Here is a 12,735-nt window from a genome sequence, read left to right as displayed (position 1 = left end):
TACTGACCGAACGTTTTTGAAATGTGCCACAAGCATCAAATTGTGGCGATGGTGGCTCAAGAGTTGGCAGTTCGTATTGTAATTGGAAGGTTGCCTGTACGAGCCCCGGCTCCTACAGTCTCGGTCATTGTGTCCTTGGGCAAGACACTTCACCCGTTGCCTACTGGTGGTGGTCAGAGGGCCCGGTGGCGCCAGTGTCCAGCAGCCTCGCCTCTGTCAGTGCGCCGCAGGGCAGCTGTGGCTACAATGTAGCTTGCCATCACCAGTGTGTGAATGTGTGCGTGAATGGGTGGATGACTGAATGCGCTTTGGGGTCCTTAGGGACTAAGTAAAGAGCTATACAAATACAGGCCATTTACCAAATTCAAAATGATCATATTCATATTTTTTAAATCTAAATTTTAACATTGTATGTATCATGTTCTGTTCCCATGTATATTTAAGGCAACATTCAAACTTTTCTGGAAACAGGGTTGGACGTCTTCCCTGTGGGAAAGTCTACATGTTGTGCAGCATTGCCACAAACTAAAGGGACTGTTGACGCGATAAAAAGCATTAATGTCCCTGCAGTGAGCAGCCTTCCTTTAGTAACAGGGATCTCACCGTTGCACTGATGTTAAATGCCAGAAAGCATTTGCACAGTGTGTATTTCTGTCCACAGCGTGTGTTGGTGGACAGGGAAAAGCAGGAGGACTGTTAACCTTCAAACCCACTTCACCTCGTGTTCTGACTTTTAGTACACTTAGGAGGGTTCAAACCTTATAATTAGGCACTCAGACCATCTCTTTCTCTCTCTGTCTCTCTCATACATATGCCTGCACTTAACATAGTCCTTTCGCACAGTTCCCATAAAGCGTGGATCTCTTCACTGCAGGTTAAACACAGTGATTACTTAGATGTCTGTATTGGTAAGTGCAGGTTTAAAAATCTGGCCTGACATTAACTTGCAAGTAGATGTTTTTGTGTACGGTGTGTGGTCTAAGGTAGTTACCAACTGATTTTGTTTACCACTTTCAGGCAACAGTAATGCAAACGTCAGTCTAAATAGTTCTCTGTAACACAAGCTGCCATTATTAATAGGTAAAAACAATGAGCACAGAAAGGATTCAGTTTTGAATCGGAACCTGTCGGAGAATTATTTTAATTTCTCTGATTAATGTCTCAATCTGGTAACAGAACTTGACATGAGCTGATTGCTGAACTGCCCTACCACGTTTTACCACTAGAGGGCAGTAGCCTATTAAAAAAGTATTTTCTTTGTCTTATTTAGATGAAAGTCATGACTGCATTTAAGCCGTTTACTGATTTAGAAGAATGTGTGTGCGTGTGTGTTGTTGTTGTTGTTTTTCTTCTTTTATCCTAGATAAACTTGCTTATACTATTAGGTGGCCAAAAAATATGCAAGATAGTGCTCGTGCAACACAGGAATATCTGGAATATAAACAACTTTAATTTGTTCTTCTCTGTGGGCCTTCTATTCTTATCTGTACTTTTGCTCCAAAAAGATTCTATTAAATAGAAAACAATTAAAGGGGAAGCACTGAAAGCACGGTAAAAGGGATGAATCACTGCTCTTCTCTTGCAATAAAGTAATTCACCGGAGAAAAAAAAGAAAATGCTGCGGAAGTACTGTAACAAATGTTCACCTCCAACAGGCCACGAGAGCCGACAACAACCAGCAGAAATTGACACTGCCTGGAGGGCTCAGAGCTGAGTGCTTTGTCTGATGTGTGATGGAGTGTGGCAGGTTTGTCCCTTATTAGACTCATCACCTCTGTAAAATCACATGAAATAGAGAGAATGTGCTCTATAGAGGGCATGTCACAAAGCCAACCAACTGGAAGAAGTCTCACGCACAAGATGTAAACAAATCATTAGAGCCAGTTTTGTTTACTGTCTGTTCTGTATTTAAGATAAAAGTCTCAGCAGTAAATGTCAACCTGAGTGACAGATTTTTCTTTTTCTTCTCTTTTTTTCTTTTTGTTTGTAAGTACACTACCTAGAACTAAAACTAACAGAAACTAGTTTAATTATTTAATTTAAAGCCTTTAATTTCTTACAGTTTGCCTGGCAATCAATCTAGAATTCACAGAAACACAGATATTTACCCAGTTCCCCTCTAATTTATAATGCTAACTGTTCCCCTAACTGAATGGCAAGAGCATTGTCATCTGTAATGGAAAAGAGCGTGTGAGATGCAGGAACAAACCCGCGGTTTCCCGAGACAGCAAACTCGAACCAGAATGGCACTTTGTGTAAATGTAAACTCACACAGTCCTTGTGCTGATGATTACAGAGCAGCAGCGGAGCTAACGAGCGTTTTTGGAGAAGAGTTCCTGGTGTGTCGTCTGAAAACCTACATTTACTGACTGTAACATATGAACAAAGAAAGCCCAGATGTGAGTATGTACGCAGTTGTGAGAATGCTTATGTGCAAATTGGAAGCAAGTGTTCTATTACACATTCAGCTGACCCAGACAGAGAAGCTGTTTCATCTTCTGCAGTAACATATAACCAGTGATTTTGCACGTTGAGCTGTTGCTTTTATGCGTGTGCTTCCTCAAGAAGAAACATGTTCTCTGTGGTTATGGAGATAGTGGCGACAGAACAGAGAGTGATAGGAGGCCCGCTGCCTTTCGTAGATGCCGGGCGTTGAAAGCACAAACGTAACAGCTGTGTGATGGTGTTGCCAGGCGAGTGGAGACGCCATTAAACAATTTATGTACCACAAAAGTTTATGTTTAAATTACTGATATGAAAATAAGCTATTCAATGTGAAGTATAAGTATAAAGTGGCAAAGAATAACAAGACTGAATTTGTGCATTGATTATACATTAGTTTTCTTATGACTCGTTTATTTGATGCATTTGAATGCAAAAGCTTCAATTGCATTCAGGTTTATTTATACAGCACCACAACACTAAAACAATCCCCTCGTGGAGCTTTGTATTGTATGGTAAAGATCCTACCGTAATGGAAGGAAATCTCTTAGTATGTGATAAACTTTAAAGAGTAAGAACTTGTGGAGGAACAGTGGGGAGGAAGAACAGCCCTTTAACAGGAAATGACCACCAGCACAACCAGTCTAAAATTTGGAGTGACCATGTGTCTTGATGGTTATGCTCATTAGAGATGAGGAGCTAACAAGAAAAAAAAAAACAAGCAGGGTAGGGTAACTATGGAAGAGAGTAGATAAAAACTTAATGACATGCAGTGTATACAAAGTCAGTTCAGTTCAGTTTTATTCGTATAGATCACACAAACAGTTGCCTCAAGGTGCTTTATGCTATAACATAAAGACCGTGCAATAATACAGAGTAAACCCCAACAGTCAGACACCCCCTATGAGCAAGCTCTTGGTATTAGTGTGGAGAGAAAAATTCCTTTTTAAGAGAAAAAACCTTCAGCACAACCAGGTCCAGGGAGGTGCAGCCATCTGCCTTAACCTGTTGGTCAACGATGAGAGGAAGACAGGACAAAAGACCCACTGTGGAAGAAAAGAAACAGTCAGTGCATCATGGAAAACCAGCAGCAACCAAGGCTTATTGCATATAAACACACGGGAAGTGAAAAAAGGTGTAGGAGAACTCCTCAGTGGATCATGGAAAGTCACTCAGCTGTGTGAGCCTATAGCAGCATAACTAAGAGATGGTTCAGGGACTTACCCCGAGAGAAGGCTGATGGCAAAATGCCCCGCTCCCATAATATTTTTGAAAACTCTAGGAATCGCAATTATGACTGCACTCAGGGAGTGAAGTCTTCTAATAATATATGGTCTTTAGGTTACAAAGGGACTTCAGATTCAGATCAGTGCATGTTTCTCCCAAAGCAATCAGCCAGCATATTCTAAATAAGATGCAGAATCTGGAGCTCCTCCATAGACAGTGAGCCAGTGTTGTGATTTGCCTCAAACCCTAGTGAGCATCAGCAAATGCATATTGTGAAGTAAGAGATAAATCATGAGCGTAAAATATCTCCATTTTGTTCTTCTTAAAAAGCACTCTGTTTATTTTCACTGTCACATGCTTTGTCACAGCATCACAGATTAAAACTCCTACCTCTTGATTCTGCTGGGACGGTGGCATGTGGGTGGTGTGTGTCTGTAAACAAACAAAACTGTCTCTGTGCTGTGCAGTCAGAATTCAAGGACTCCACCTTGCAGTGAGAATTTATCATTTAGATGTTTCAGGAATTTTTTAATTTATATTGGTACCTGGTAACCAGACAAAAAAACAACCTATGACCAAGTATTACAGACTCTAATCTCGATCCATTTTCATACTGACTGACACAAATATGTAGAACTGATTTAGATGAATGTACTTGGTGTGCTCCCGGCTCAGTGATTACACTGCAATGCTGAGCATTTCCCTTGCTTTCAGCCGCACTTGTACAGATAATTTTATGCAAATGTAAAAATCTGATGTATACCTAACACTCATACTGGCATACCCAATTACCTGAAAGTCCTGAATATAGGTACCAATTGAAAGAAGAAGAAAAAATCTCCACATGTGGCCTTATAATAGCAGAACGGCTGCTGTGCACAAGGAACCCCACAACCTGTACAGTGTGAAAATGTCATGAATATTAGCCTCAACTTTCCCCCAAAAATTCTGTTTTGCTTAGCAGGTGATAGAGATGGGCTGCAGGCATGAGTAGGATTCTCTGTATTAATTAGTCAGATGGGAACAGAATCATACATAGATATAAACTCTGTCCCATCATTGTTGGACTTTTTCTTGTTGTTTTTCATTGCCTTAAATTTTCAGGTGTATTTTTTTTCTATAGCTTATTATTTTGCCTCCCTAATTAAGATCTTTGCATTCTCTTTAATCTTTGTCACAGTTTGTGTCTCGGAAGTATCGGGTTTTAATATTCAGTACAATTTCAGTTTCCATAGCGGTGAATCTAACATGCACGTGTGAAGTCACAAGATGAGTGTTTTTGAGCATGCAGCGAGTGTGACAGCTGGAAAAGCTGGAGGTGCCTTGTACTTTGAAAGAAACAAAGCAGAAGAAACCCTCTAATCACCTGGCATCTTCAACCTGGGTAGAGTCGAGAACAAAATGCAGTCACAAGCAGTTCTTCTACGGATCAGCTTTGGGTATAATGATTTTAACGACTCAAAGCTGTCAGATTTGCAAGTGTGGAACTTTTTAAATATTCATGTTCTAAACTTATAACCAGTATCAGAACAAGCACAAAAACTTCATCTGGTTTACAGCAACTGTGAGATCTTGCCTCATAGTGACATTAGATAAATTGAATTGAATGAATGGGGCTGATGAAGATTGTCCCCTTGTCCGCTGACCTTGTTTTTCGTTAAGTGTACTCGTTCGTGCCAAAACATAACTCCTGGCATGCTCATCTTATATTTATATATATCATCTTATATATCTCATATTTTTTCTTTGACCAGGACATTTGCCAGTGAGACGTCAAATATCGTTCCAAAAAAAGAAAATCAATAAAATAAATGCATAAATGTTAAAATCTTAGAAATCTGATCACATAAAAACAGTCTGCTAAGCAACGGGGGGAAGTGGGTGTATTCTCTCATGAATTAGCCTTGACAGATTTTCAAACAACCCCGCCTCACAGGTTCGCCAAGGTCTAGCACTAGATTTCCTCCAGTTCTAAGCAACAATTGCAATATTTCTTGCTCCATGCCACGGCAGCTGAATGCGTATTTCACGTCCCCGCGCTCCTGCTTATAGTTGGAATTTTGTTTATCGTATTACGATTACTAGTCTATTCTGGACTGACAAGGACAGGGTCATTCGTTCTAATTAATGGGCAGTGGGTGGGTTTTTATTGTTGCTTTTTCTCGCTTAAGGGAAGGTCGTCATCTTTCTGAGGTCCACACTGAGCTGCGTATTCGCTTCAAAATATAAAGCTAAATAAATAAATGGATGAACGCATACATGAATAAGAAATGGGCAAAAAAATTCGTCCTCACCTTCTTCGTACTTTAACTTTGTGCAGAAAGCGAGGAGTTACTGCAGAGCAAGTGAGGGGAAACACAACAGGGGATTAATACGCCCAGCTACCAAATGACTAATGGAGATATCCCATTAAGTAGGGGATACAGCTCAAATCTTAAAATGTATTATTAATATTGGGGGCAGATGGCATACAACAGTGATCAATGGAATTAAGGGGTTGTCTGTAATTTCTTATAAAAGAAAAATAGGTTGCTGTATAGGAACACATAAATTATCTGTAGCCTGCATATGTCCCAGCAAATGTTCACTTAGTAAGATAACTAGTTTAAGGACTAGAATTTTACATGCTCGTATGATGCGTACTTTTACAGCTTTCTCAAGTTAAAAACCAGAAGAATGACAACGTTGGTGGAGTTGAAATGACCTTTTCTGGCACACCGTGGAAAATAAACAATTATAAACTTGCCGTTTCTCTTAATTTCATCAGTGTCTGCATGTCCAAAGATTACATGATAATATTATCTGTGTTAGGCAGAGTGCTTAAAAAGAGGATTTTATTTAAACTCGTCTTTCCATTATGATCGTTCTGGGGGAGTAGTTCTACCAAGAGGACACGCTTGGTAATTAAGCTATAATCAGTCCGTCTACTTCAGTTTATCTTCCAGTCTCCACCTCTCCGTGACTGTCAGCCGTACTGCCCATTAGCGATAGGGCTGAGCTAACAAGCCTTCAAAATCCTCCAATATGTGCAGAGATGGGCGGTGGCGCTTTACGCTGGGCTCTCAAGCGGCTGAAGTTAAAACTCCTGAGCGCTATTCTCGCGGAGTATGTCGAGGGTCCGCACGGATAGATGTACGGGAGTCACTGCGTGGGCACCCCGCTGACTCCCTATTGTTTTGGGATTTTTTTATTTTGTTAAGTAAAACAGACATTTGGAAAAACATTTTCTTTGTTACAGCAGCACCTTGGCAGAGCTCACATAACTGGTGAACATGTTGTCCTGTGGACTTCTCCTGTGTTTTTCCATAACAGGTATTGTCTTCGCGCAGTCCGACAGCTCTGGATTATTTTATGCACTGAGATCAGAACTGTCTGAGGACGCTATCTTGGTGGCCAACAACGGAATACGCGTGCCTTTCGGGAGGTCGGTTTTTATCGATCCAATCAATGATTTGGTCATTCAGACACAGCCCGGCGACCGGTGCAGCATCAACGTGCTCGATAATGATCCGCTCTCGCAGAGACCGGGTCATCTGTCTCCCAAAAAGTTTCCCTGCGATTTTGGTCCAAATGATGTGACTTACTCCCACCACGGATCGAGAAGTCCGGCTAAAGACAGAGTGAGGATGCAGCTCAGGTATGACGCGCAAACCGAAACGGTCATTATTCCGTTTATGATGGAGGTTGAAGTAATGTTCACGCAGCTCGAGTTAATCACCAAAAACATGCCTCTGACTGTTGATAACCTCAAAGGGATCAGTAACCCTATTGATAAGAGGATTTTAGAGTTCACTTATGACAGAGAATCTCACAAATGCGAGGTGACATCCCAGTCCAGCAGCAGCAACTCACTGCCTAGATACGGGAAACTCATCCATGGCGGTAAACTTTCTGCAATGATGGACTGTGATGAATTCACGCGAGCTGATATCCGCTATGAGCACACTTTTCAGCGCAAATCCCCCAACAGGGATTATGTCCCCATGGTTGTGGAGCTGCAGGATAAGGAAGGCAACCTAGTGAAACAGGAGTATTTTCATCTTATGATTCGCATCAAAGGGGGAGAGGAGAACACTCCCCCCAAACCCAGCTTTGTGTCCATGATGATGATGGAGGTCAGCCAGTTTGTCATGACCGCCCTCACCCCTGATATGCTTGCCGCTGAAGATGCCGAGTCAGACCCAGACAAGCTTATTTTCAATATTACTTCCCCTTTATCTTATGAGGAAGGCTATATAGTCAGCACTGATGACAGAAACCTCCCCATCACCTCCTTCTACCAGAGAGACTTGCGCGATCTTAAAATAGCTTATAAGCCCCCCTCCCTGGATTCAGACACTGAGAGGATTTTCCAGCTTGAATTTGAGGTGGTGGACACAGACGGGGCCATCTCGGACCCATTTGCTTTTATGATTGTTGTAAAGCCCATGAACACTCTGGCCCCTGTCGTGACACGCAACACAGGTCAGCTGCTGTATGAGGGGCAGTCTCGGCCTCTCTTCAGCGCTCACAACTTGGAGATCAGTGATGAGGACAACCTCGACTCTGTCAGAGTCACAGTGGTGGATGGGCTGCGCCACGGGGACCTCACAGTGCTGGGCTCTCACAGGAAATTCTTCACACACGCAGACCTCGCAACAGGAGTTGTTGTGTACCAGCACGACGGGACTGACACATACAGCGACAACATTGTCTTCAAAATGACAGATGGGCAAAATGAAGTTGAATTTCTCTTTCCCATTACAATTGTTCCCACTGATGACGAGCCACCGATTATAAATGCCAACACCGGTTTGGTGCTGTTCAAAAATCAAATGATGCCCATATCTCCCCTCATGCTCAGCGCTGCTGATATTGATTCTGAGGACTCAACTATTAAATTCATCACTGTGCCCCCTTTTTCTTCTATTGGCACGCTGCTCCTAAGGCAGTCAGACGCCCCTGAGGACCCTTCCTCTTGGAAATTTAATGCTGAGGATGAAGTATATGAGAAAGAGGTGACACAGTGGCTTCAGAAAGATATCACTGATGGGAGGTTGTTTTACAAGCACACAGGCCCTCACAACACAGATGCAATCACGGATCAGTTTGCATTCACAGTCCAGGATGACAACGACCCCCCTAATTTGTCAGAAGAGAGTGTGTTTATAATCCGAGTTTTACCTGTCGATGACGTACCCCCCGAGCTGGTCCCTGGCACCAGCCTGCAAATGATTGTTCAGGAGTACAAACCTACTCACTTTAGCAAAGAAGTTCTGCACTATACTGATTTGGACTGTGAGGACCGTGACCTCAAGTATACAGTCATCCAGCCCCCCACAGATACAGATGAAAATAACCCTGTTGTGTTCGGTTCTTTGGTTCTGACAGACCACTCCGCCACTGAAGTAACAGAGTTCACACAAGCTCAAATTAACCACCATAAGGTCTCCTACGAGCCCCCAGATGTTGAGCTTGGAATCACAGCCCACGTTGTGCAGTTTCGTTATACTGTTGAAGACACAGCTGGAAACAGTGTAGAAGGGGCTTTCACCATGTATCTCCAGCCTGATAACAACAAACCTCCTCAGATCACAAACACCGGCTTTACTGTGCTTGAACGGGGCATACATATCATCACAATCGCTGAACTAGATGCTACAGACCCCGACACTGAGAGTGAGCAAATAACCTTTAATCTGAGTCAGCCTCCTAAGCATGGTCAGATCCAGGTTGCATTCACTGACCTGGAAAAAAAAGGAGTTTTTAGACTTGAGGATATCTCAGAGGGAAAGTTATTGTATATTCAAAGTGGAGAAGAGACAGTAAACGATGAATTTCAGCTGGATGTCAGTGATGGAATTCATATTGTGACCGTGACGGTCAAAGTTAATGTAAAGCCTGTCGATGATGAATCTCCAACCATCAGCTTGCCTGCGGGAACAATCGGGTCTCATATGGAGGTGTTGGAAAATGGAGCCACAGAAATAACAACTAATGTGATTCAAGGTCGTGATGATGACACAGGTGACCTTCGGCTGACTTTTATTGTGGAAGATCCTCCCCTTATGGGTGAAATATTAGTTAAAGGAGTCCCTACCACAAAGTTTACTCAGACTGACATAATTAACGGTGTAGTTGTCTATGCACACACTGGTGGTGAGATAGGTCTCACCTCTCAGCAGGATGGCTTCAATTTGACTCTTAGTGACATGTCTGATGATTGGGCAGTAGGTGGCAATAAGGTCACCGGAGTCCATGTTCAGGTCACCATCCTTCCTGTTGACAGTCAGGCCCCTGAGGTCAGAGTTGGTATTCAGTTCAGTGTCATTGAAGGAGAAAAATATGCCATTGGCCCTCAGCACTTGAACGCTGATGATAACGACACTCCAACTGATGATATCCTTTGCACTATCATTGTGCAGCCCACTGCCGGCTATGTGGAGAATATATCCCCCGCTCCAGGCTCAGAGAAGTCCAGGTCAGGAACAGCTATCAGTGCTTTTACCATCAGAGACATCAGGGAGGGAAATATCTACTACGTGCAGAGCATTCACAAGGGGGTCGAGCCAGTAGATGATAGATTCATATTTAGGTGCTCTGATGGTATAAATTTCTCAGAGAACCATTTCTTCCCAATTGTAATCATCCCAGCGAATGATGAAAAACCTGAGATTTACTTGAGAGAGATAGTTTTGATGGAGGGGATGAACATCGCCATCGACTCACAAATTCTGAATGGAGCTGATGCCGATATCCCATCTGAGGAGCTGGTGTTTATGATTTCCAAACCTCCCAAACATGGTGCAATTTTAAACCACCTAGCCACAGGCTCCATTTTGGTGACTAATTTCACTTTAGAGCAGATTAGAGAGGCGTCAAGTATTATTTATGAGCACGATGACTCAGAGACAATCGAGGACAGCTTTGATGTCATTCTGACTGATGGGAAGTACTTGGTTCAAAAAACAGCCATGGTTATGATCATCGCTGTTGATGATGAAACCCCCAGAATGCTCATTAATAATGGTCTAGAGGTGGAAATTGGGGAGACCAAAGAAATCAGCAACAAAGTGCTCAAAGCGACAGATTTAGATTCAGATGACAGTACACTTACATATATTATCCGGTTTGGGCCTGGTCAGGGTCTGCTGCAGAGAAAAACCCCATTGGGGTCTCTGGAAAACATCACGCTGGGCATGAATTTCACGCAAGTTGAAATTGATGCAGGGCTCGTAGTTTACACGCATAGTGGACAGGAGGGCGTTCGAGACATGGTCAAATTTGATGTCACTGACGGGTTAAACCCACTAATTGATCGTTATTTCTACATCACAGTGGACAGCATTGACATGGTCTTCCCTGATGTGGTCAGTAAAGGTGTTTCTCTGAGAGAAGGTGGCAGGGTGACTCTGACCACTGATCTCCTAAGTACCACTGACCTCAACAGTCCTGATGAGAACTTGGTTTTCACTGTCACAAGGGCCCCTGTTAGAGGCCACTTAGAGTGCACAGACACTCCTGGGATTCCCATTGTGTCTTTTACCCAGCTCCAACTGGCTGGCAGTAAGATTTACTACATCCATACCTCAGACGATGAGGTGAAAATGGACAGTTTTGAGTTTGAAGTCACTGATGGCTACAATCCCGTTTTCAGAACATTCAGAATCTCGATTGTGGACGTCGATAACAAAAAACCTGTTGTGACTGTAAATGATCTAGTTGTCACAGAAGGGCAGCTTAAGCTGATAACACCTTTTGAGCTCACGGCTGAAGACCAGGACACAGCCGAGAAGCTGATCAAATTTACGATCATCCAGCTTCCTGTTCATGGCAAATTGCTCTACAACGAGTCCACACCTATCAGCAGCTTCACAAAACAAGACCTCAATGAAAACCTCATCAGCTACAAGCACGACGGAACTGAATCATCTGAGGACTCGCTCTCCTTTACTGTCACCGATGGCACACACACTGACTTTTATGTTTTCCCCGACACTGTTTTTGAGACTAGGCGCCCTCAAACTCTCAAGATTACTATCGTGGGAGTCGACAATGGCATCCCCCAAATTGTTGTAAACAAAGGTGCGCCCACTTTGAAGATTTTGGCCACGGGTCACCTGGGGTTCCCCATCAGCTCCAAGGCGCTGAAGGCAGAGGACAGAGACAGCAGTCCGGCCTCACTGCTGTTCCACATCACCACCCAGCCAAAACATGGTTACATCGTTCATCTCGGGCACGGCAACAACTCCATCAACACCTTCAGTCAAGGTAAGCTTTGAACAAAACACCTACCAGCTCTATAATGTGTCAGCATGAATATTGAATGTGGAGGAAACAATCAAACAGCACTGATTTTGTTTAGTAATCAGTCAGATCTAATAACCAGAATGCTCATTCCACTCTATGAGAAAAGTCTATCAGTTATTATTTTTAGCAAGCAAAATTACCTCTGCATGCCTGTCCTTGAAAATGTAATCATATATGTTTAAATACAAGATCGTCCTGAGAAGCAAAGTGTTAGACATCAAAATTCCTTGCAAATGTGTAAGTTTTGATTAATTTTTCCAGCCCACCAAAGACTTTAATTTATGGAGTAATAATTATTCAAACGTGTGACAAGTACAGGCTTGGGAATTTCAATAGTTAATTTGTGCGCCTGATTTAGATGTGCCTTGCTCATCAAATCATAATTAGCAGAGCAAAGTTAGAGGCTGATGTTTCGCACAAATGTCTTGTAGACAGTTAGGGATGAATAATTTATTATTTCTGCATCTCTGGGGAAATGTTCACATCTGATGTTCTCTACAGTGGTCTGTTAAATGAAGCAGGACAGAAGTAGGGGGATCGTGTGAAAAGGTCAGCGCGGAGCTTCGAGTGACAGGATGGCATTTGAGTTGCAGCACATTCTGATAGTTTGACCAGGGTCAAGTCAATTTGAAAGAATTTGTTGAAACGCAGAGAGCTCTCACCAAAATGCATTTTTACACCAACACGCAGAGCACACTGTGCCGCTTTAAATGTTTGAACACATTTCTTTTGCATTTGTGCACATTCGGTGACTGATATTACAGGCGGGGATTCAAG

At 42.8% G+C, this 12,735-nt stretch overlaps 1 protein-coding gene across 1 annotated transcript in view; it reads left to right on the top strand.

Annotated features, from left to right (window-relative positions):
• The first annotated feature begins 6,476 nt into the window (after positions 1-6,476).
• Positions 6,477-12,735, top strand: part of LOC120734409 (FRAS1-related extracellular matrix protein 2-like) — a 68,926-nt gene continuing 62,667 nt past the window's right edge. Inside the window, exon 1 of the mRNA XM_040033228.1 lies at positions 6,477-11,919. Within this exon, the coding sequence (XP_039889162.1) occupies positions 6,942-11,919 (4,978 nt within the window). The 5' untranslated portion in view covers positions 6,477-6,941. The remainder of the gene's footprint in view (positions 11,920-12,735) is intronic.

Source organism: Simochromis diagramma, unplaced genomic scaffold (assembly GCF_900408965.1).
Source record: "Simochromis diagramma unplaced genomic scaffold, fSimDia1.1 OVJJ01000216.1, whole genome shotgun sequence".
Classification (NCBI taxonomy): Eukaryota; Metazoa; Chordata; class Actinopteri; order Cichliformes; family Cichlidae; genus Simochromis; species Simochromis diagramma.
Note: the sequence above shows the minus strand (reverse complement) of the source record. Positions and strands in the feature narration are given on the sequence as shown.